The sequence below is a fragment of the Pelobates fuscus genome, chromosome 3 (assembly GCF_036172605.1).
Source record: "Pelobates fuscus isolate aPelFus1 chromosome 3, aPelFus1.pri, whole genome shotgun sequence".
NCBI lineage: Eukaryota > Metazoa > Chordata > Amphibia > Anura > Pelobatidae > Pelobates > Pelobates fuscus.
This window is the reverse complement of record NC_086319.1, coordinates 329850817-329876687: the sequence shown is the minus strand read 5'-3', so window position 1 is coordinate 329876687 and position 25871 is coordinate 329850817. Positions and strand designations below refer to the sequence as shown.

The 25871-nt window shown below is 38.1% G+C and overlaps 1 protein-coding gene across 1 annotated transcript in view; it reads right to left on the bottom strand.

The window, feature by feature from the left end:
- Positions 1–8166: 8166 nt before the first annotated feature.
- The window catches only part of SHC4 (SHC adaptor protein 4), a 61974-nt gene continuing 44269 nt past the window's right edge, over positions 8167–25871 (bottom strand). Inside the window, exons 4-12 of the mRNA XM_063445685.1 lie at positions 24840–24959; positions 24640–24693; positions 23095–23146; positions 20380–20503; positions 17585–17750; positions 16334–16394; positions 15061–15198; positions 9784–10016; positions 8167–8313 (exon numbers count right to left, since the gene is read on the bottom strand). Of these exons, the coding sequence (XP_063301755.1) occupies positions 8167–8313; positions 9784–10016; positions 15061–15198; positions 16334–16394; positions 17585–17750; positions 20380–20503; positions 23095–23146; positions 24640–24693; positions 24840–24959 (1095 nt within the window). The remainder of the gene's footprint in view (positions 8314–9783; positions 10017–15060; positions 15199–16333; positions 16395–17584; positions 17751–20379; positions 20504–23094; positions 23147–24639; positions 24694–24839; positions 24960–25871) is intronic.

Here is a 25871-nt window from a genome sequence, read left to right as displayed (position 1 = left end):
ACATTTACTAAGTCTGACCAATACAGTACATAACAACTATATATACCATGCAGTTTACTTTGTGTGGTTCTAGGATCCATCAGACATGTCATTGGTTATCGTGGCGGTCAATTCAGTGTTTAGAGCAGTTTAGGTTACCGTGACATCATAGGCATTAAATATCAGCCAGTGTGTCTGAGTTGGTGTCATGTCGTATGTCCTGTGGGTCGTGTCGGTCTGTCTCTGTTGTTAACATTTGTCATTTTCTTTTAGTGCGCCCTCCAGTTAGTAACCTTCTCATTGAGGGTTTTTGGTTGCCTAGGCAGTGCGTTCGTCTACCCTGTTACGGTTAGTCTATATAGGATTTAGGACAGGGTCGTGTGCATATGGTGGTCGTAGTGTACCTGAGCGCAGCCATCATAGTGGTTTCCCTTAATGTGTCCGCCCTTTCTTCCGTGGTTTAGCAGGGTTGTTTGATAATTTTTGGGAATAGATTTTTATGTATACATTTATTAAAGAAATTGGTCTATAGTTTGAAGTATTTATAAGATCTTTACCTGGTTTAGGGATCGGGATGATAGATGCTAACAACATCTCTTTAGGAAAGGGATTTGTAATAGAGACTTCCTGAAATACTTTCTGTAATGTTGGGGCCAAGATGTCAGCAAAAGTTTTATAAAACATGGCTGAGAAACCATCCGGTCCAGGGGCTTTGTTGGTTTTAAGATTTTTTTATTGCGTTAATTATTTCAGAACTACTAATTAGAGCATTCAGCTCACTACGTTTTTCATAAGATAACTTTGGAATATGTAGTTTATTAAAAAATTAATCAATTAACGAATTAGGCACCTTAGAATCTGGTATGTTATATAAAGCCATATAGGAATCTACAAAAGCCTGAAATATATCTTCAGGACTTAAAGAACACTTATCTCCTACTGTTATTTATTTTTTTTTTTACTGATTTATCCTTAGAATTATCTTTAAATCTATTTGTTAGGACTTTACTAACCTTATTGTTGTTTTGATACCATGTTTGCTTAAGGAATTTTATAGATTTATTAACCTCGCCCTGAATCTTTTTATTTATATTGTGTTGAAGGTGCGTAATTTTGTTTGTAATGGTTTGAGTTGTTTGTGACTTATTTAGTCTTTCTAATTTAGCCAACTTAATATATAAAATAGAAATACTTTCCTCTTTGTTTTTCTTTGGTCTCAAGCCTGCTTTTATTAGAACCCCTCTAGCAAAACTTTTCACAGTACACCAAACAAAAGATGTAGAAACCATCCTGTTGTCATTAGTTTTGAATAAAGAAGTCTAATTCCCAAGCTAAATCAGTGGTTACCTCATCTATACATAAAAGGCTTTCATTCAGTCTCCATCTATTTCTAATTTTAAAGAAAGTTGGAATTTTAAGTGTTAAAAATACAGGAGCATGGTCCGATTGAATAATTGAGCCAATCCTAGAATCCATAATCTGGTCCAAAAAAATCGGGTCTAACTAGAAAAAAATCTACTTGGGAGTAAGTCTGATGAACGTGAGAGAAATATGTGTAATTTCTCAAAGCTGGATTGAAAGTTCCCCAACAATCATAAAGTGAGTTTTTCAACAAAAAAAAATATTTATTGGCAGATGTTTTAATTTTTGGGTCCCATTCATTTTTGTTATTTTTGCTTTTATCAAATTTTAAATTGGGAATACAATTAAAATCCCCTCCCACGATTAAGTTTCAATACTTAACCTTATCAATTCTGGAAATGCAATCATCCAGGAAGCTCATTGAGAAAAAGAGTAAAAATCTCGTCATTTATCCTAGCAATTAAAAGAAGAAATCTACCATTAGGATCACTTTCAGAACGCATAAATTCAAATTTGAGGTGTTTAGAGAAAACAATAGCTACTTCCCTTTTTTTACGTTCTCCTTCAAGATTGGCATAGTAGACAATAGGGAAGTTATTGAAATACCATAATTTAGTAGGCGGGGATATCCAATGAGTCTCCTGGATAAAAGCTATATCCAGATTACTGTCTTTTAAGAATTTGCACAATGCCCCCCGTTTTTGGGGTGAATTAAGCCAAACACACCTAAGTGTCATCAAAAACCATCATAACCCCTATAATCTAGTCCCAGTGGAGCAGTCCCTTAACATTTACAAACAAAAAACATATATATTTGTTTATAGCTTTTGTAAACAAATTAAATTGTTACACAAAAAGTTGAACAAAGCGTCATGTTCAAGTAATGCCTGCTACTTTTTTACGCAGGTAGTGAGGCATGGAGATTAACTAGGAGATTAACTACATAATCACATGCTTGGAAACAACATATCCAGGAAATAGAAAAAATAATAATAATAATATTAAGTAGTGATAAATATGGAATCACCCAAGTTTTAATGATCAGATAGTATTTAGTGAACCGGAGAGTATTATCACATTAATTAAAAAAAAATATCCTCACATTAGTTTATATCGCAGCTTAGTTTAAGTCCCAGCTGGGATCAATTTGTAGTACCATTAAAATCAAAATTATTCGAGCTTAGCAGAAGTGCTACCTACAGAATTGCTCACCCGCAATGCAATCTCGACATTGGGAATACCGACCCTCACCGTGGTTCTTTTGTCAACCTCTTTGCCACCCGAACTCTAATTTAAATATGGGAACTGAAAAAACCTAAGTGATCCCGTCGACCTCTCAGGTGACTTCAAGGTGAGTTCACCTGGCTCTTTCCCAGGATGGTTCTTCACTAGGTCCATGGTGATCTGCCTGACTGTAATCAGCAAGAAGTATGCTCGAAGTATGCTCAGCGCTCTGCGTGCAGCATATGGCGTTCGGCATTCACCACCATGCTCATCTGCAAAACCCACACCTAGTTTCCCTGACACCTCACATCCGGCAGAGACGTGCATATGTGCGTGTTACGTCATACCTCCCCTACACGTGCGTGTTACATCATACCTCTTAACCAACCAATTATTGTGTATTTCACCGTTTCATTAATCGATTCCCTGCCGTTTAGGAGTTAAATCACTAGAAGCCCTAGTCACATCTCCCTGCATGTGACTTTCACAGCCTTCCTAAACACTTCCCGTAAAGAGAGATCTAATGTTTAAACTTTCTTTAATACATACTCTGTTTAATCTTGCCTTCTAGACCCTACATGAGCCTCCTGTGTTGGATTAGGATTACAGTTTACAGTGCCGGGGATAAAAACTTCTAAAACGAATTAACATCTGGTTACAAATGAAACCATTTTGCTCATGCAGACTGTGGGAGTCACATCTTGGGGAGGTGTGGCTAGGGTTGCATGGACAGAATTAAAGTTATTTAACTCATAAACGACAGAGAAAGAGGCATAGTCTTCAACAAAACTATTTATTTGAGCTAAAGTTGTGTTGATGCTTGTAGTATCCCTTTAAATTGCTTCTCTAAACGGTATAATTTGTTTTGGTTTCACTGGATATTGTTCGAAGATGTCCCCTGGCCCCATGTCTTTGGACATGGCATCTTATTACCAAAGCAAATTTGAAAAAAATCACCCTCACTCAAAGTAGTCACAAACTGGTAAGGCCTCCCCCTCATTTCAGTTTGTTACAATTACATTTTTTGTAAAGTAACTTAATATAGAAAGCGTAAACTTCATTAAATATGACTTTTTATTTTTTTTACAATTGAGATTGGATGATTATTTATTGCACTTATTTGCTACTTACTGTTCTAATCTAGATTTGTGTATTCAGCAATTCAGCGACAAGTGATTCAGCAATACGTGTAAGATATAAATCTATATTTAAAGTGCTGTTAAGGTATAAGCACAAACAATGTTTCTGTTCATATTACATTGGTAATTGCACATTTTTACCACATATTTGTACACACACACATATAATTGTGTTATAGTATAGCAAATTGTACAGAAAAAAATACACATTTGCTACCTATACTTGGTTCCTGGGAACCGAGGAAAAAATTGTCTTCCAATTTCTTCTTTTTTTTTTTTTTTTTGTGATTACACCTATTTAAGTTTCCAGCTTCCCAGCTTATCACATGACATATCACTGGAAAGCCCAGGATGTCCTCTTTACAATACAGCAGGGATTGACAGAGTAGTTCAAAAGAATAAAAGGAGATGCATGTTAACAAATATCCAGTACAGAGGACACAAGTTAATGGGTTGGTTCTTAGGAGATTATGAATGTGTAATAATGCTGGAATACACCCCTTTAAGGTTCGGAATGTATATACGGAATTAATCCTTCTGGATAATATTGATTGAGTCATATTTATATGACTAACCTTACCTTACTTAAAGGGACACTAAACTAACCAGAACAACTACAGCTTAATGTAGTTGTTCTGGTGAGTATAATAGTTCTCTTCAGGCATTTTCATGTAAACACTGCCTTTTCAGGGAAAAGGCAGTGTTTACATTGCCCCTAGGGACACCTCCAAGTAGCCACTGCTTAGATGGCCACCGTGGGGGGGCTTCCTGGCTCAGGGCTGCAGAGTAAGCAGCCCTGCTGTTCAGCGTCCCTACGCTCTGCATGGAGACAATGAATTTTTCTCATAGCGATGCATTGATTCAGTGCATCTCTATGAGGAGGTCTTGATTGGCCAAAATGGCATTTGGCCATGTCCCCGTGCCGATTATAGCCAATCCAATGCTCTCCCCATGGTAGTTTTGGTCCTTACCATGGGAAAGCATTGGATTGGCTAAAAATCGGGCATTTTGATGATGTCACAAAGGGGGCGGAACTAGCGCCATCGGACCCACGCAGCGCTGGAAATAAGGTGAGTTTTAAACTTTTATAGGGGAGTTAAGGATGGGGGAAAGCCACCTAAATGGTGGGTTTAGCACTATAGGGTCAGAAATACATGTTTGTGTTCCTGACCCTATAGTGATCCTTTATAGCAATAAAATAATTCCAGAAAAGAATCATGAATATATTAATGGATCACTTTTCCCTTATTAAATTCAGTAGGCAAAAGGACTTTACAAACACTGACGGTTTCCCCAATGTGCATATATACATAGTGATTATCACTATGTATATATGCATTTGCAGGCCCTGCCGTCATGTATAGTGAAGAGGAGACTGAGGAGACAACAAGTTCCTCATCGAGCAGTGTCCTCTCGCGAGGACAGGCTGTCAGAACATTGCTGTGAGTTGTTATGGCAACACTATGTGCAGCACACATGCCAGTCTTACGAGAGAAGGAGAGGACCTGCGGCACGCTGGAGGTGGAGGATGGAGACTCCTGGGCCCCTTCTTCAGTATACAACCTGCTGTGCCACCGGACTATCAGGGAATCTAGTGTTCCCCCTCCCTGGCCACAGGTAAGAGGCTGGGAGAGGGGGATAAACGTCATTATAAAAAAAAAAAAAAACTCCTCACGCCTCTTATCCAACACAACAAATTAACACACAAAGCATCCGCTACACACTCCGACTGCATCCACTATGCCCCCACACTACATACACTTTGCAAACACACACACACACTGCATCCACTATAGACACACAGTGCATGCACTTTTTTTAACCATGTGGGTGGACTCAAGGGTGGGCCCTGTGGGCGTACTCGAGGGTGGGCCCTGTGGGAGGACTCGAGGGTGGGCCCTGTGGGAGGACTCAGGGGTGAGCCCCAAGGGCCCAGGTCTTTAAGCTGTTAAGGGGCCACACAATTTCTGGGGGTAGGCCTGCACGTGATATTATCAAATTAAAACAAGCACAAGGTTACAGGGCATTAGACAGATATTCATGTACATATATATGCCAAAGGATTATTCACTAAATAGTGGATTGTGGTGACATTAAATACAGAATTTGCAAATGTAAGATCAAATTAACTTGGCTGTAAACATTCCCTAATCTCAAACATTGTACTTTTCAAATTACATTTTTCATTCACTACAATCCACTGTGTAGTGATTAACACATGGTTAACACATAATAGACATTGGATCCAAGGTACACATACAAGTGGGTTCTTGGGGTCTTCAAGTGACTTGTAACAAGAGTTTTTCATAGTATAAAACAACTGCATTTATTGTGATTACTAAAATATAAAGGAGATAACAACTACAGTGCAATCTGTGTTTTATGGTAGTCCAGCGCAATGTATGTGTGTGTGTGTGTGTGTGTGTGTGCATATACCTATTTTCTATCTTAAAAAAAAATACAATCCATGGCAGCTCTGACCGAGATTCTAACGGAATACGGCGAGGTGGCTGGCTATAAAGTCAATTTAGGCAAATCAAGCGCGATTCCCATAGGTATGACAGACGACGAGGCATCGATTATAGAGAGGACCTATCGCATCCGAATGGAGAGGAACCAGATCAAATACTTAGGCATCTGGTTGACGGTGGACCCCTCCCAACTGTATCAGCAAAATTATATCCTGCTGATCAGACGGTTGATAAACGATATGAAAAATTGGATTGATAAACCGATCTCGTGGATCGGAAGGATACATTCAGTGAAAATGAATGTGCTGCCTAGGATACTTTTCTTGTTCCAAGCTCTTCCGGTCCACGTGACTAAATCTAACTTGCGTCCGCTTCAACAGGCTATAGGCAAGTTTATCTGGCAGAATAGATGACATAGAATCTCTCGCAATGTCCTCTATAGAGCTAAGGATAGAGGAGGCCTAGGCCTTCCAAACCTTTACTATTATTACGCGGCGGCCCAGTTGGCCCAAATTGCTTTGTGGCACTCACCCCCGGATGAGAGGAGGTGGGTGGATCTGGAATCCTCCATGATGGGCCCGGACATGTCCCAATTCCTTATGTGGACCCCTAAGCAACAAAGACCTATTGATCAAGTGGTATGCCCAGCGATACTCAACTCCCTTAAGATTTGGGATGCGGCCGCCATCAAATACGGACTGACCTCAGCCCTATCGCCCATGACCCCATTTTTGCAAAACAAGGCATTTACGCCGGGCATGCATCCCCAGGATTTCAAAGGTATCGAAAGCACGGGGATGCAAAGACTATGCGAACTGTTTGACAATGGCTCCTTCATCACGTTCGATACGTTACAAAGCAGGGCTCCACTACGTCCCTTTGATTATTTTCGGTATCTCCAGCTTAGGGATTTCGCCAGAGACCCTCGGGTCAAAGCGGCCGCGCTGACGCAACCGACTTTCTTCGAAATGATGTGAAAGAGGGAACAATTCCCGACGGGCCTCATTTCCTGTTTGTACTCTCATTTGAGCACACGTACACTAGAATGGGGTGATCTCACATATATGGATCAGTGGGAGACTGACCTCAACGAGGTGTTGGAGGGTGTAGAATTGCAAAATATATGGGAGGCGGCTGCAAAGTCTTCAGTATGCATCTACTTGCAGGAACAATCCTACAAGACACTGCTTAGGTGGTATACCACCCCAGTGAAATTGTGCCGAATGGGTATAAACCCGACGGACCTATGCTGGAGAGGCTGTGGTCTTAAGGAAACTTATATACACATGTGGTGGGAATGTCTGGAGGCGCAAACCTATTGGGAACGGATTGCTGCTTTGCAGCAAGAAGTTTTTGGCAGAGAGGTAAAGTTGGACCCATGGGTGTACCTGCTGTCCAGATCCATGGATGGATGGACAAAAACAGAACAAACCCTCGTCCAAAAAATATTCCTCGGTCTCACCAATTCCACCCCCCCCTCTCCCCTATCCCCTTATTCCCTTTCTCTAAGTCCTCAGACTCTCGGGGCACCTTCTCTACTCTTTCTCTCTTCTTCACTTTTTAAATCTTTATTTTTTGGGCACGATCGCACATGTTGGCAATATAAATGGGATACGATTCTCTTTGTAACATAAACGCGGTCATTCTTTAACGTATGTTATCTGTTTACTGTTTTATATATTGAAAAAACCCAGGCGGGATATCCAAGCTTACATTGAGCTGCGGTTTACTCTGGGGATCGGAGGCATACTGATATTTAGCGCTCTCTGATAACGGGATTGTGGGTGACCTTGCTGTTAACTCATTTTGCTAATGTAACGTGTTATGCTCACAGTGTATATGCTTGTTTATGTAGATCACCGAACTGATGTATGTGAACTGCTCGTGATGTCTTGTGCTGGAATAAATAAAGAATTTAAAAATAATTAAAAAAAATACAAATAAAAGTTTTGCGGGACAAGCGGCCAGACCCACAGTTGGAGAAAGAAATTTCAGTCCTTTAAAGTACAGATGTCCTTTATAGTCACCGGGTGCCTGAGGCAAAGTTCACTTCCAGATGAAATTATTGGCAGTTTATTTTCCACATGATATTTAATTAGATGGCTGACATTTTCAAATATATGGTCTTTGGTCCTTACCTAAAACAAAACAAAAAACAGCTTTTAATAAATTGGACGTAATTAAGTCAACAGTCAACTATTTTCTACTAAATAATTAAACACAGTAGAAGCCTCATTTTATTCTTCCATCACCTCTCACCATTAGGCCTAGCCCTTCTATTTACCAATTTTGTAGCCCAGATCCCAGCCCTTTGTGCCTTCTCCCTGCTTTGCTGTGAAAGCACTTGAGTGTTTTATATATTTTTATGGCCTGTTTTGATTAAAATGGGAGGGTGACTGGGCACTGTGGTAGGGAGATATGCGCACACTAACATGTACACAGCGTTATTTACTAAGTAAAGACCAGAGTAGTCAAACTAAATTATTTTAATTTTGGATATTTTGACATTACATTTTAAATTTACCGTACTTTGAATTCTCAGTTTAGTGAATTATCCTGGTAGTTTTGGTTTTACTGTGAATAGTCCAGACACTGCCTCTGATATATCTCTGATGGCTAGTGGCATTGGTAAACACTACTTATAGCCCTGTGCATGACCACAAGGGATTTTGAGGCACAGCCAAATGATGTCCAAACTGTAACTGAATGCATAACTAAAGAAGCCTCTTTTTCTATAGTATTCATCTCACAAGTATAGATCCGTATATAAGCTTCACCTCTGAGAGTGTGTCTTTTGGGAAATCTGTCCATGTATGCAGATATTCCCAAATGTATATTTTGAATTTATAAAAGTAAAAAAACAACAACAACAAAAACAACACTTTTTAGGGTTGTAGTGAACTGAAAACTGAATTGGCAAATTCTGGCTAAATGAGTGGTTTCTCTCAAGCCTTTAACTAATCCAGGCCCTGCTGGGCAGTGGCCAAACTACCATGGTTGCAAAGGTCCCAACTGAAGTTCTGTCAGGGAGCCCATTGGGAATGGTAGCAGCAAGCAGGGCGGCAGCAGGCAGCTTACTTTACTTACAAGCCTGCTGCTGCTGCCCTGTCGGTCTCCACACTTCCATGTTTGTCAGTGTATATATATCTGTGCATGTGTATCAGTGCTTGTGTGCATCAGTGTATGCATTTGTGCATATGTGTCAATGTGTGCATCTGTGCATATGTATCAGTATTTATTTCTGTCAGTGTATCTGTGCGTGTGTCAGTGTACATATATCTGTGCATGCATGTTTGTGTGTGTCAGTGTATGCATCTGTGCATGTGTGTCAATGTATGTATCTGTGTGTTTGTTTGTGTGTGTCAGTGTACCTGTGCATGTGTGTCAGTGTTAATGTGCATCAGTGCATATATTTGTGCATGTGTGTGTTAGTGTATAGGTCTCTGCATGTGTGTTTGTCTGTAGTGGTTATGTACTCACTGAAGTGGTTATGGACCTTGGTGTATTTCATTAAGCCTAAATTTTTAAGTTCAGGTTTTAGTTCACTTACACATGGTGTTTAGTGAATATACATCTTTATTTCGGTGCTAGGGTTAGATTACTTGTACCTTTCCCTCTGGGTCCACCAGAAGCAGATGCTTGTGTTGTCCTCCATGGAGTCCACTTAGAACATACTGGCAAGCGGATGTTGTACTTTCCCGAACTAGAAAATCTCCATCGTTAATTAGCAGGCTTTCTGCAATCTTTCGGCTCATTTTTCCATGGTACCATTCCTCTCTTTGTGTGGCAGCGCACAGAAACTTTTTGTTTCCTTGGCACTGTTTCCTAGGTTCTGGAACCTCTGAGATAAAAAACGCACGTGTATGGTTTTATTTAGAAATGTATACTTTAGAAACCTCTTTTTACACATTATAAAAAAAAAAATGCAATTTGTTTACAATACTTGGAATCTTGACAAATACATATTGTCATAATAAAATCAGTCCGTAGATGGCAGTTCAGCTCTACATCCAATTTTGCCTGGTGGAGCACTTAGATGTTTTGCAGTAGGTCAGTTTGTCGATAATAATTAATATGCCTCTTATTTTCATTTCTGCCCCCCATTTAAACAAATAAATAAAATTATTGTGTTTTCAATAATCAATTATTTGAATATAGCAAAATATAATAGCATGTTTTCCTCTTTTTATCTCAGTCTTTCGTATAATATTAGATAAGTATATATTGCAAATTTACTTTAACAATAACCGTTTTTCATTTTAGGATTTCTACAAAAAAAAATTGTATTTTACATTTTTCTGCTCTACAATGCACTTTGCACAATGATAGGGTAATAGTAGTCGTGCATATATTTTTTTTTATGAAGTCTGAACTGCATCAGAATCATTCACAAAATGATAATTCAAAGTAGCTCAATGCAAAGCATAGCTGATTCAGAGATTGTTTTTAGTTTGGCTATTTTGACCTCTAAGGGACAGTATAGACCAGTGGCGGATCCAGAGCCTGATCTCGGGAGGGGCACTTGTAGATTATTTAAAGAAATAATCCAGGCACAATAACCACTACAGCTCAGTGTAGTAGTTATTGTGCCAGGATCCCATCCCAGAGTAAGTAGTCAAACCGTTTTAAAACAGTTTTTACAACTTACCTGGGGTCTGCTGGAATATAGGGCATAGGAGCAGTGGTATGTGTTAGGGGTGAAGTGTGTGTGAAAGGTGCAGTGTGTGCGTGTGAGCGGTGAAGTGTGTGCGAGTGCGTGAGGGCGGCAGTGTATGTCAGGGTTGCAGTGTGTGTGTTAGGGGGCAGTGTTTGTGTGGGGCAGTGTGTGTGTGTGTGAGCGTTGCAGTGTGTATGTGAGGGTGGCAGTGTGTGTGAGAGTTGCAGTGAGTGTGTGTGTATGGGGGCAGTGTGTGTAGTGTGTGTATGGGGGACAGTGCGTGTGTGTATGGGTGTGCAGTGTTTCTGGGGCAGTGTGGTGATGGGGGCAGTGTTTGTGGGGCAGTGTGTGTAGTGTGTGTATGGGGGCAGTGTGTGTAGTGTGTGTATGGGGGCAGTGCTTGTGGGGCAGTGTTTGTAGTGTGTGTATGGGGGCAGTGTAGGGAGGCTTTTTCATAATGTTTTTTATTTATTTACTAAAATAAATATACTTTATGTCCCCCCCCCCCCCTACCTTCTTACCTTTACTGGGAGGATGGGGGACATTTCTGGTTCGGTGGGAAATCCCTGGTGGTTCCAGTGGTAGGAGTGAACTCTAGCCCGCGCTCCAGGGCTAGAGTTCTCGCGAGATTTGGAGCGTTGCCGTGGTAACCGCGGCAAAGCTCCGTGTTCGCGAGAGTAGGACCCAGAGGAGCTGCAGGTAAGAGCTCCTGGGTCCTCTCTCCCTCCCTTGCCGGCTGCCAGCACGGTGCCTGCGGACCGGGGAGGGAGATCTCTGATCTCTCTCCCCGGTCCGCAGGCACATTGCAGGGCTGATGCTTGGACAATGCCAGCCCTGCACTAGCCGACATGGAAGAATCTCGGGGGAGGCAATTGCCCCGTTGCCCCCCCCCCCCCCGGATCCGCCACTGGTATAGACACCCAGACCACTTCATCTCAATTATGTGGAATGGGTGTCCCCCACCCTCACCCCATTTTATTCATGTCACTAAAAACTTTGCTGTTTTGCTGAATAGCAATGTTTCATTGCAGGGTTTAAGTGCCTATAGTGACTGTCACTATAGTTGCTTTAGAGGAAATAACAGAGTGAGAGAGATCATCTGATTTATACAGCGTGGCGGTTTGCCACCCACGCGGACTAGTCTCACAATGCCTTCCTGTGGGAAAGCATTGGATTCGCTGAGATCATTGATCTCGATGATCTCAGCCAAAGAGGTGGCGCCTTCCAGAGAAAGGGTAAGTAAAAAGACTTATTTTATCCATGCAGGTGGGGGCCGGTCAGCTAAACATCCACCAGGGAACTATAGTGTTAGGAATACACATTTGTATTTCTAACGCTATCGTGATCCTTTACGTTTGAAATTTACTATGCACGCACCATGATTTCTCACCTTTGTGAATAAGCTTGCATAAGTCTAACCTGTCATACATTTTAATATTTTTCAGGATATTTCCTGTTTTGATAGCATGCAGCACATTCATAGAAACTTTCTGAGACTTTACTGGTTTGTCTCTTTTCAAAAGGCAAGAAATATGTAAGAAAATATCAAAATAATTTCTCATACATATATTTACAAACAATGATCTAGTACAGGGGTAGGCAACCTTTTAGCAGCACTGTGCCGATATAGGATTGTGATGTCCCTTAGCGTGCCGATCCTATTTTTTTAAATTGAGGTGTGTATGCTGCCGTATTCTGCTTGTGTTATTTTTGCTGTAATTGCTTTGTATCGTTGTATTTGTGCGTATATGAGCTATTATATTGTATATGTTCAGGAGTAGTTTATGGTATCGTGTATGATACATATGAATGTGGGCTGTGTATGAGGGCTGCTTGTGAAATTGTTTGTGGATGGATATGTCAAATTGTGTGTTTGGTAGTGTGTGGGGGCTGTTTGGGGTATTGCATGTGAGAGGCTGCATGTGGAGTTGTGTGCATGTATGTGGATTGTTAGTGGTGTTGCATTTGTGGGGATTGTGTGTGCGCGTGGGCTGTTCATATTATTTGTATGAGGGGAGGGTTATTCTGCATGTCTGTGTATTTCTGTTCCAGTGGGAACCAGGCTGGCCAGGTACAGGTCAAGAACAGAAGCTGTGATAGAGGTCGAGGGCTGCTCTACTACAGTGTGGATTCCCATTCACAAGTGCTGGGAGGAAGTGATCAGAGATCACTTCCTCTATGTGCTACAATGCATAAATTGACGATTGTCCTTCACCACCTCTTCGTATTAGCAGATATCTGAAGTTTTACTGGGACTCCTGATAGGCCAGAGTGTGTTTGGCTCTAGCAGCCTTGAGTGCCGTGCAAAGACACCTCGAGTGCCGTGCATGGCACTAGTGCCGTAGGTTGCCTACCCCTGATCTAGTATTTCAACAGGACTTTGTAATGATATGCAAGACAGAGCACTGGGGTATTGTTGGGGGGCTGGAGCCCCAAATGGTGTCCTGCAAAGCCCCAGGTCTGATTTTTGGCATCCTTTCATTAGTAGTCCCACGTACCCTGTAATATTGAGAGAGAAATAATGCCTCAAGTTGTATACTATGTGACAAAGCCACTTTAATGCACCGTATTTAAGTACAATGCACAGTGTGGGGAATTGCTGTTGATGCGGGCTTTTTAATAAAGTGGGTTCAGGTTTAATGCTGCAAATATGAGGTTAATACTTTGAATGAATTCAAACATTTTGTGTTATAATTTGATTCATAGAAAATGTTTCGGTTAAGGCAGGCTTCCCCAAACTCCGGCCCTCCAGATGTTGCTGAACTGCAACTCTTCTGATTCTATGAATTAAATAGACTGAGAATCATGGGAGTTGTAGTTCAGCAACATCTGGAGGGCCGGGGTTTGGGGAGCCTGGGTTAAGGGTTCGCTATAGGCGTGGGTTTTTGGAAGGGCTTTTAGTAGAGAGAGACAGAACATTAAAGAACTATGAAGTACAAACATTGTGGGTGGGTATGAGTTTTAGTAATCTCAATAGAGTGTAACTGACAAATCTGTTGCTATGGCTACGATTCAACTTTAGTGTTAGCATGCTGAATCCTAATATCAGGCTTATCTTGGCAGGAAAATTGAGGGCTAGCATGCTGAATCCTAATATCAGGCTACATAACATGTTCCGGGAAATGTTTAAAGAGACACCTACTGGGGGTTAACTCAAATGGAAATTCTGTGATGGAGATAATTCATTCATACATGTTTTGCCAATCATTTAGAATTTTTGGACATGTCTAGAAAAAGTTCACCCACAAAAACAGTGTAACATTGAGAGAGAGTGCATTTCCGGCCATATTTTTTCTAAATTTATTGTTCCAATTGTATGCAGTTCGGATCCGGCGAGAAATCTCAATATGATCAATAATTTGTTCTACCATCTATTCGTGAATAGGAGCGTCAATGTCACATTTTAGTTTCTGTCTACAGTTTGTGAAGAATGATAAGCAAAACAAAAAGCATAATGTGAGCGACTGTACTGTGAGTAAAAACCCCTTGTAAATGAGATGGGTCAGATAAGAATGGAAAGACTTTTTTCAATTTATCAGGTTACATGCAATAAAGGCTCTGTAATAGTTGTGTGTAGGGAATCTCTGATCAAGCAAAACATTAATTGTTAGATGTTCTACAGCATTATGTATTCAATTCCTGTCAGTTAGAAATAGGCAGAACAAGAAGCTGTTTGGATGACCAATGCTGATAAATGAAGATTGGTAAAATTACTCTTGATCTGTCAGTTGACCGTTTCTGCTGTGATATGCTGATGTAAGAGTAGGAATTTGGAAGATAACATACTATATCCAAAGGGACCCAAATCATCAATGAACGTCACTAAATATGTCATTTATGTTGATGAACATGTAAGTTTAGTTAGAACCACAGGTAAGCCACTTTGAAACTGACACTTAAAGCAAACTATTGCATCATGTCACAATTTTATAAAGCGGTTTTGCAACCATCACAACCATGGTTGTGTCTTTAATTGACTCTGGTGGCTTGCACACCCATATATCTCAAATCTAAAATAGAAATAGTACCCTTAGTAGAAGATGGAATTAGATATTCTGAGCTGAAATCCAACCATTACCGTTTAGGTGCTGTCCTAAAACTGTATTACCCATTTATTATATCTAGAATAAATAAAAAGGCCTTTTTCATACGTATTTTTATTTTTATTTTAGTACAACATAGATCATAATAAATGGTTTTATAAACAGCTAAATATTTCTTTTCTTACCGGATGTTGGGTTGTGTTTTCCCAAAGTCTGATTTTTATCAAAAGTTTCTGTTTTTGATGCAGTGTTTATATAACTTGGATCATCAAACAGTTCTTCCTTACCAGCAGGAATGTTTAATGCATTCTGGTTTGAGTGACCTGTGGAAAATATATTTATTAGTATGATGTATAGAACATTTAAAGGTACTCATGCTTTTAGTGACATTCTGGGAAACAGCATACAATCAATGCTGAAATGCTGCAGCCCCTAAACCATTACCAGAAGGTAAGAAGACACCCATTGTTATTGTGGTGAGAGTGTTCTTTTTAATAAATACACCAAAATTTATAAAACTTAACAATATGAATGAGCAAAACAAACACTAAATACACCTCTCCATATTCGATAACAAAAATAAAACGTATTCCGCTGTACTAGTTATAGTTCGAGTGCCTTGGCTCCGTCCCATGGTAAGTAGCTAAACCAGTTTAGCACAGTTTGGTAACTTACCTGGGTGCCTGGGGCCACAGCAGCTGCTTCCAGTATTTACCTGCCTGCAATCCTGCTGACTCTCAGCCAATGAGCACAGTCCTGCATGGACCTGCTTAGCTTAGAGCTAACTGGATTCTCTTAAAAGGGAAGACCAGAAGCAGTGGCTATGGCTGGACACTTAGCGTACTACTATTTATGTGACTGTTGTCTAATTGCAACCTGATTTGAGAAAATAAAAAAAACACAAATAATACCAACCAAAGTTCAGAAATCATTGGCAAACAAAAAGAATATTAAGGTTGGGTAGTAATAATTATGGTATTTACATCAACTGGCGCCAAAGTAATCATATAAAAGAACGCACTTTCGGTTTAGTGAAACAGATGGGGTCATGAACACTGAAACCAGAGCTCTTGCTCTGCAGTCTGCAGAAACACTTGTAATTGTCTGGACCACCACCAACTGACGTGTTTTGTACGGAGACCGGCAATAAATGATGTATTTTCGAACTTCAGACCTTATTTACTTGATTGCTTTCAATACCGTCGAACTGGAAGTGTTTTCTGGGATTGAGGCCTATGTTGCTAATGTGAAGTTACTGTCAGTAGTCAATGGTTATGGTGATACAGAACTATCATGAGTCCTATTTCCACCAGTTACTGTCTTGAAGACCATTTCTGGAATGTATATGAACCAAAACAAGGCATTAATATTACTATGAAGAAAACAATTATTGTGAATTGTTTCAGCCCCGAACATAAATAAATAATACATTCTATAAAGAAAAAAATTAAATCTTACCTATAATTTGGGGGTTCTCTCTACAGTTTTCGTATATGTTGGTACTTTTATGGAAACCTATCTAAGATTAGTTAAAAAGAAAAACACAACAAATTAAATGAGCATGGAGTAATATGAAAGACATTTACTTATATAACAACCATATTACAGAAAGAGACCCCATGGAGGTTACACAAAAGGGTAATACTGAGGCCAAGTCCTACATTTGAAGCAGCCAACATTCAATTTCATTCAATGGCGACTACTCCTCTTTTAGAACTTTTTTAAAACCCAGAATTATTTTTTTATACATAACCCCCATATTTATTAATATCACTTACTATCGTCACAGATAATAGACAAAGGGGGGGCTCTGCAATACTATTACATTTAAACATCATTTTTAAACCAGCTGCCGTTGATTGGCAGAGGTGTTGTGATCCTGTGTTTTACATTGCTGAGGCTATGGAATTCTTTTTACTCTTGTGCCTATCATTAAAGACAATAAATCAAATAATATTATATTGCTAAGAGCAGAACACAGTGTCTACAAATATAGCTAAACAAAATAAATCATAGTTCAAAGGCATTTTGCAAATTAGTGGTGTTTGATTACTTAATATATAAGCTATTATTCAGCACTGGAATATTCTGAAGCTACTGTGTGGCTAATGAAATGGAAAATTGAAAGTTTCAAATGTGTTTTCATGGCAGTATAACACTAGACACAATGTTTGGCGTGTGGTAAAGCGCACCGAGTAGTGTACATTATAAAAGCTGGAAGATTAATCCCATTTCACAATCTGTTAAACCAACGGACAACTCGATTGTTAAATATTGAGAGAAAAGCTACTTGCCTGACTGCATAGTGATAGGTGCTAAGTTTGGGGAAAGAGAACGATTATAGTCCGAGTGACTCCCTTGAAAAAATGAGCCTCCCATGCTGGTGATTTATAAAAAAAATATTTAAATCTCAATAAAGCAACCTTTTTTTTATGAGAAGTTTTGGAATCGGCATTTGTACTCCTTGCTTCTCAATGAAAAGTATTTGATTGGACAATGCCCACAATGAAGCAAGTGCTGGATGAAAAGGGGTGGATCTTCCTTAGCTACAGAAGGCCGTTCTGCAGCTAATGAAACGTATAGTGTTATGGTTCAGGAAATATTTGTGCAAATTTTAGTAAATGCATTTTTTTATGCAACAATTGTATGCATTAAAACAAAAGATATACACTTTGAACATAGCGTTTCCTTATAGGTAGTATTTATCACCTGAGCGTTTTGGTCGTCTTCAATATGCATGGGTTCCATGATATCTATTTTAATCCTCTTGTCAAGTACGCCACCAGCAGGAGGTACCTTTCCTGGTATTTCATTGTAATAATCATGTCCTTTCGCTTCCACTTTTTGAGTTGCATTATTAATATTTAGTAGATCACTAAGTGCAAAGATATAGTGCAAAAATATATCATATCACCAGTTGCATGAGTCACATTTATTTGTACTGCATCAATTTCATCTCTCAAAATTATTTAATACTACTGGACGATAAAGTAATAGAACGCTACTTATAAAGGTGAATGTTTCATCATTTTGGGGGGAGTCTGTGACATAAACTTTATTTGGTCATTGGTCATTAAATAAGAGGTAATTGAATGCATTTGCACACGTTTGACCATGAAAATTCCAATCCTTCATAGACAAGATCTAAATTTAAGCTTTGTTGGCACTGAGAAATAATATTGATGGCAACTTGATTTCATTTAAGCTTGTAGGACAGATTGTAAGCTCTTTATGCAGTTTGTAGCATCTAAAACAGATTACAAGCTCATTAGTTTAAGTTTGCTGTGTACCAAAACAACGTTCCCTCCACTGATTTATAACAAAAAAAAGTGAAAAGTTAATTTGTGAGTCCTAATCGTTTGGCTTGAAACAGCTGTCTGTGTCTTAACGAACACATTCTGGCATCTGCACATAACAGGTAATATGATAATAATAATAATAATAATAATAACAAAGTATTTAACCAGGAAAGGTACATTCAGATTACTCTGGTTTCCAAGTACGTCCTGGGGATGTTACCTTAGCCCAACATCCAGGGGTTGTTACTATCACCCAATTTAATGGTACTCATATGCTAAGCTTTTAATTGGTGCCAGTATATGTAATACTGACGTACTGACGTAGTGATGTTCATTACAGCAATATCCACAATATGAAATGTTAAATCATTTTCTATTATTTTCTTGAAATGTCAGCTGCCCCCACCAACCAAAAATACCTTCAATATGCTAAAGTTTCTTTGCTGAAAGGGAGTGCAATCGATTGATTCAACATTTAAAATAGATATATTGTTGGTTCCACTACAAAAAAAAACCTGCAAACTTGTTCACATTTGGTGAACGTCCAAGTATTCCGTTCCATACAAAATGTTTTCCCTTGTGGTATTCACTTGTTATTTTATCCCCAATCTTTCCGTGGGTTCAATGTCATTTTTCCTATATTGCTAATTGCCACATCTGGAACGTTTCATGTAAAACTTCTTATCTTATTCTATTACCACATATTGCTATCTCCGTGGGTTTCTACGTTTCCTTGCTGTTCTTCTTGGAAGATAAAGTCTTACTTGATGCATTAAAGCAAAACATGGTTTGTTTTTATTGGCAAATACACAGAACCTTTTCAAAGAAGCAACCAGCGGAAAAAGTCTGCATTTTATTTCCCAGAACCACGAGGGGAGAAAAAGTATTTCCTTTCTGATAATGTGTGGATGTTTTTAATTTTTAGACCCCTCCGAGATATTTAATGCATTTTTTGATTTGACCTTAACACTTTTGTCTCGTATTGAGTATGTTGTCTATAGTTAAGACATAAAAAGCCATGCAAATGTATCAGCTGTTTTATGCTACTTGGCCAAGGAGGAAGGTCAATACAATCATTCGGATTTTGAATAGCAGAAGATTATGCAGTTTATTTAGACAGGACTAATGTAGCCAATCTGAAAGAAAGCCTGCAGGGTCGGTTGCTGCATTGACCAATATTAAACGAACACTCCAAGCTCCGTAACCACTGCAACACGCTAACAAGCTTTACAAAGACCTCTTTGCAGGTCAAAATGTTGCAGTATACATGATGTACACATGATGCTCCGATAAATCAGCCTTACATCTAAATTAGAGAATGCCTGAAGCCTTTCTTGGATATACTATTTGTACTTGTTGTGCTGGCCCTGGCTCAGTTAAGCAACCTATTACTTTTTTGGATGAGTGCGGTCCCTTCTATTTTTGTAAACCAAAAAAGTGGAATGTCAGCCCGCCATGCATGCTCCCCAGACTGACTGGTAGCCTCCCTAGCCGGCCCTCACACAGGGCACTTCGATGCTCTCTCTGAATGGTCCTAGTGCCTTAACTCCATATAGCCGAAGTGCCGAACCGAACCGAACTGAACTGAAGTGCTGAAGTCCCGAATTTCGGAATGCCAAACCGAACCGAATATTTTTCCCATGCACAACCCTAACAAAAAGGAATTGGGGGCACACCCAGAACATGCATTTTGCAGGAAGGGTGCTTTAGTAGTGACCAAAATGTATACATAATACAGATTAGGGAACAACGCACACATAAAAACACATTTTTAAATGTCATAAGGCTACTTAAAATCACCTGTCTCCACAAGAACTATAGGGATTCAGTTTCACCATATGGCCATATTGAGATAGGTGGCCTTACCAATATTTAAAAACATATTTTTATGTGCGTGCTGTTTCTTAATTTGTATTATGTCTGTCTGTCTTAGTCACACCATATATAAAATGTGTCTGTCTGTCTGACAAACGTTTTGGAAAAATACTAAATCTGCTTGACTGTCTTACTACGGTAACTCCGTAGAGAAAATGAGTGTGTCTGCCTTCGTGACTACATATAGAATGTTAGTGTGTCGGTCTGTTTTACTAACTTCATACGGAAAGTGATTTATAATTCAACACATTTTAGCCAAATGTTGTGAAGAAACCTATATACCCATCAACTAAATATAAATCAGGGCTGTTTTCAATTCCCTGGGCCTACCTATCGCTGGAATCGATGAAAGACGGGCTTTTCAAGTACTGTTTGAAACGCAGTTCAAAAGCGTGTCCAATTGTGCTGATCACTTCCTGAGCCTTGCTGCTTGAGCACTCCAAAATGTGGCAAGCTAAAATAAGGATTCACAAATGAGAAAAACATTATGATTAAAAAATCCCGTACATTTTTGTTAAATGCAACCTAAATGGTCTTTTTTTTTTTTAAAGTTCATATTTATTCTATTCTATTACAAGAAAGTACATTTTATTGGTTTTTTAGAATCATACCTCATAAAGAAAAAAAATGAACGAAAATATTTTTTAAACTAATACTCATTCCATGTGCTATACTTTGAATTAATGTTACTTGGCAGATGTATAGGAAATACAGATTATGTGAATAATTTGCAGTAAATATATTTTCTGTTTGTAATATTAACGTTTATTAATGAATAGGTAATAGAACAGTAGATATACAACTAAACTATAAAGACTTGTTGGCAATGTGTTATATCCAAACTATAATAAACAAATAAATAAAAGATTAATATTTTTTATTAATTTATACTTTCAAAAAATATATTTTATCATAGAGAGAGAGCGTCCATCTCAGTTAATTTGTTCATAAAGACTCTGCTTAATAGTAAAATTGCTTCAATAGATGTGTTTCCTATCACTGCAGTAATGCTTAGTATTATTTTCAGATTTCCCAATTGAAATAGATAGGATTCTACGATTAAACCTTTTTAAATCATGGAATTTAACAGCAATAATTTAGAATTAATCAATAAAAACAGTCAGCTGTACCTTTTGTTTAAAGTTCCATGTATGTTATGTAATCCCATTTTTTCAGTTAATTGTTAATATATATATATATATATATATATATATTATATCTTCCATTTGCCACTGGCCCCTGAGGAGTGAAAATTCAGCCCTTCTAAGTTATAGACTTTTCAGGCAGTGGAGAGTAACTGTTAAGGCCTAGCTAGTAGTGTCGGTTTCAAAAATGTAAGGGTTTGAAATCAAATATTTTATTTTAGATAAAACAACAGTATTGCTATAGAATATGACCCTACAAAAACTGAAATGTACTGGTTTGTACGATTGTGCTAGTTTTGCATCCCCAAAGTATGCTATGATAACAGTGAATAACTAATTTTCTTGTAGTGTTTCCATCAACATTACCTTATTCATCCATATTCCATAATTAGAACCATGTGAGTGCAAGTTATTGTTTTTGACCTCTAGATGGCAATGTTCAATCATTTATGTTGAGAGAGTGTGTGTGTGTGTGTGTGTGTGTGTGTGTGTGTGTGTATATACATATACATATGCGCAATTTTACAAATGTGTTTAATAAGGTTGATAACATCAATTACAGTGCAGATGTGGCACAGTCTAGGTTTGTTAAATATCATGTTGGCTCATGGTAAGAAAAAAAAGGAATGGCTTTGTTTCTTCTGTAAATTAGAGACTGGGCAAAATTGAATACAATCCAGGCAGATGTATTGATGTTTCATCTGCCGGTCCTTTTAAAGCAAGAGGTCATAGAAAAATATAGCAAGGCAAAAATCAGATTTTTTGTTAAAGAACGGATCATTGGTTCTATCATCCAGCAAATCAGTTGCCAGAAGGGTGTGCGCTGGCGAAGTTTACTGAGATAGTGTAGTCGCTTAACTGCTATGGTAGATGGGATTTTCTTTCAGGGCAATAACATGGTAATGGCGAAGCAGAATCTCACATCTGTGGATTATTCCACACAGGTTCAAGAAATACTAGATAATGAAGTATTTGTGGCACATATTGCTGGTCAATTCCAAGAGCTCCTACTGTTTTTCCATTTGGGTTGGTGCAAGGCACACCCATGGTTTCATTATCTCCTGTACTACTGGTTTCAGGAGATTTTTATGTGGACCTTTGTCTTTCAATGGTCTGCGCCATTTTGTGCTCCTATTTCAAGATGTTCAGTACTTTCCTGAAAAGGATGGTGCAGCAGGATGCTGGTGGAGATGTTTTGATACATTTCTTGGATGACACCACTGTAGTAATCTAAGCCATATATATATTTATTTATTTATTTATTTATTTGGGGTGGTATTCTTCTTCATTTCGTTTGTATCTGTTTTTTCTTCTGTTCTTAGATTATTGTTTTATTTTGTTATTTGCTTTTTATAGTTCACCCCCTAACCTTCATATTTATTATGTCATGGACCTTTACTTTGTTTTTTTTCTCCTCTTCATTATGAACATTACTTTTTTAATACCATGCTCGCTTTCAACTGCATTATGACATTCCATAAATCTAGCTCTTGTTGCTCAACTTCCTTACAACCCTATGTCCCTGGTTCATTCACCATACCATCTAAGTAATATCATCCATGCTGCATTTGGGCAGTACCATGCCCCAATCACCAAACTAAATTTTAGAAGTCTTGGGTAAAGCATTCTTGAGTCCTTTTGCTGAAATCTGACCATGATCCCAGGTGAATCATACAGTGGTGTATTTACAGTTCACACACAATTAAGTTGGTGTGTTGTTTGACTGACGTAATCATGATCATGGAAGGATGGATGGAGGGGTGGGTGGGTGGATGGGTGGATTGATGGCTGGATGAGTGGGTGGATGGATGGATTGCAAAAGAACACAGATGTATGTTTAAAACATCATTCATCACTCTATGCTACTGAATAATAACAAATAGTTTGGTTATAATCGTACCTCTTTGGTTAACTGGATCCTTGGCAACGTACGCAACATAATCTGTTGTATCCTTTAAAAAATAGAATAAACACTTTCAAATGATATTTACAAATTAAATATAAATACTCAATCAGTAGAGATGTTTGCTAGCATATGTATGATTTAATGTAATCTGAATAAAAAATGATGGTTACAAACAAAAGGTTACATGTAAATGTTATTGTATATATTACGACAATCTTATTTTGCATGCACTGTGATTAAAAAGAAAAATCCAGTCTACAACTGCTGTGTATTGAGATATTTTGAAACCATGTACCTTTTGACCCGTTGTAAACTAGGTTTAAGTGTCTAGATGACAATGAGAAGTTGGTGAAATCTATGATATTTTCCTGGCTATCTACACAACATTGCTGTGTTGATGTAACGTTCGTGTTAGGTTGATTGCCAGATATGCATCACATTCTATATTTAACAAGAGTGGTCTAGAAGGCTCCACTAGGGACCTACCATGCAGAAATGACACATCACGCCACTCTGGTTTCAAACAAAGCAATGCATCAATCCTGAGTATTCATGTACGAACATTTTGATTATGCAAAGTCCACTAATTACTGTTTACAACCCTCTACCTAAAGGTTGTGCCTTACTGCAGTCTCCATTAACACAATAGTGTGTTTTCCTGTGTGTCCAACTTGTCTGGTTATAATAATGTTATGATAATGTCTGTTCGTCCACCCATTGTAAAGCGCTGCGGAATTTGATGGCGCTATATAAATATCATAATAATAATAGTTTGATTCCAAGTTACAATGTGTCTTTTCCCCCCCTTAGTTCCTATTTTCTGGAATTCTAGTCTTGGTTTCGTTTAATATTTGCTTGACTTCTATATCCCTTGACCTCAGATGGGTTCTGACTATTCTTGCCATTTCAGGTTCTATTTATTTGATCTATCTAGGGGTACTCACATTAAACCTGATCATTCTAAGGATCAGTATAACTCACCAGATCTCAACAATGCACCCATAAACCTATATGAGTAAGCCAATTAGCCAGCACCAAAATTAATTAGCTGTTCTAATTGGTGTCTCATGTATCACATAAACATACTTTACTTCATCTTCACAATTTATAAATGACTAGTACAGAGGCTGTGTAGACTTTGCAGAACCGGATATAGACAATACAAAAACAGTCCCAATTCAAATGTATAACCAACTCTTACAGAAGGCGTTGTGTACCCACTATACTGGACCACAAAATCAGACTACTGTTCATATATTCCTGCTGCTTTGTGAATGACAGTGTCTGTATGGAAGAAGACTGTATGTATAGAGCCTCCTTATTAATTCGACCCATTAAATAAGAACACATTTTCTGCAATCAGCCATGTGTTTACATTTATAAAGTAATACTACCTCTAAATGCACATCTTTTAATAGAAAATAAAATATTGTTCTTTCAAATAATAAAATTCTGTAGCTTTGCAAAAATCGGTGTTAAATATGTGTCTTGCTCATTTTGCATCTATTTTCGATAAACTGAATATTCTATAATACTCACGGGATCTCCACCAGAGGCGAAGGAAATTGACTGCATGTGATGATTTGCAACTACCTAAAATATAATTTACAAATTGAGGTGTGAATAAACTGTGAATTAAAAAGTGAGATATGTTTATTTAAAGCATTTTTTTATGTATTTTTTAAAGAACAGCTTGCATAAGCAATGTCTAAATGGACAAGTATCATATGTTAACATACCTGCTTAGTGTCAACATTAGTTAGAATTAAGCTGTTTGTTGATATTGTCAATGTCACATTCATGCCAGAAAATTGCAAGTTGCTTTTGCCCAGTACGGAGGACAGGAATTTCAGTGGAGGCTAAAGTGGGAAACAGAATACTTTATTTTAGTATAAAAATAATATAAAAGTAGTTTTAGAACCTACTGTATAATTATTACTCAACAGATTTCAGTCCATGAAAAGTTTAAAAACACACACACACACACACACACACACTCTCTCGTTCTTTTTCTAATTTGTCTGTTTTCATTAAATGTTTCAAGTATGTTGTTAATTACTGACAAATCGAGTGAATAAGCTCATTAAAACTGATTGTTCTTAAAATAGTTTCAAAATTGTATTAACTCAATTTAAAACAATTTCAGTAATACAAAAGGATTGATCTTAGCAATATCATTGAGTAGAGCATGGGGTTAATTGACATATCATGATATAGGAAGGATATATTAAATGGTTATTACACGATACAGTATATCACAACCCATTAGTGTGGTAAGCAAACCATAGATTAACGTGTTCCTTTAATTGACATCACGCAAAATTCTGAATCAAATTTCCGTGATGTAAATTGTTGCTCATAAAATCCTATTATTCTCAGGATTTCTTCCTGGGTTGTTGAAGTAAGTCACTAATTTGCTAACGTCTATTAGAATTAGTAAGTGCTTTGATAGGAAATCCAGACATATCTTTTCAATGGTGAATTATGTTCCAATTTGGCAATTAGAAGATTGCGTATTTTCCTGTAATTCATATTCCCTCATTCTGGTCATATGGAGGATAATTTCACCTAAATCAGATTCAATAAAGAGGCTTTTCAGACATGCTTGGAGATCACATGTGTCAGACATTAGGATTTCTTTGAATTTCTTGAAAATGAATGGACTTTCAAATTGACCTAATTTGACCTTATTTATGAAACAGTCACAATTGAAGTTTGTTTTCTTGTACTCAATGAGAAAATGCTCTTACTTTAGGAATAACGTGTTAAGA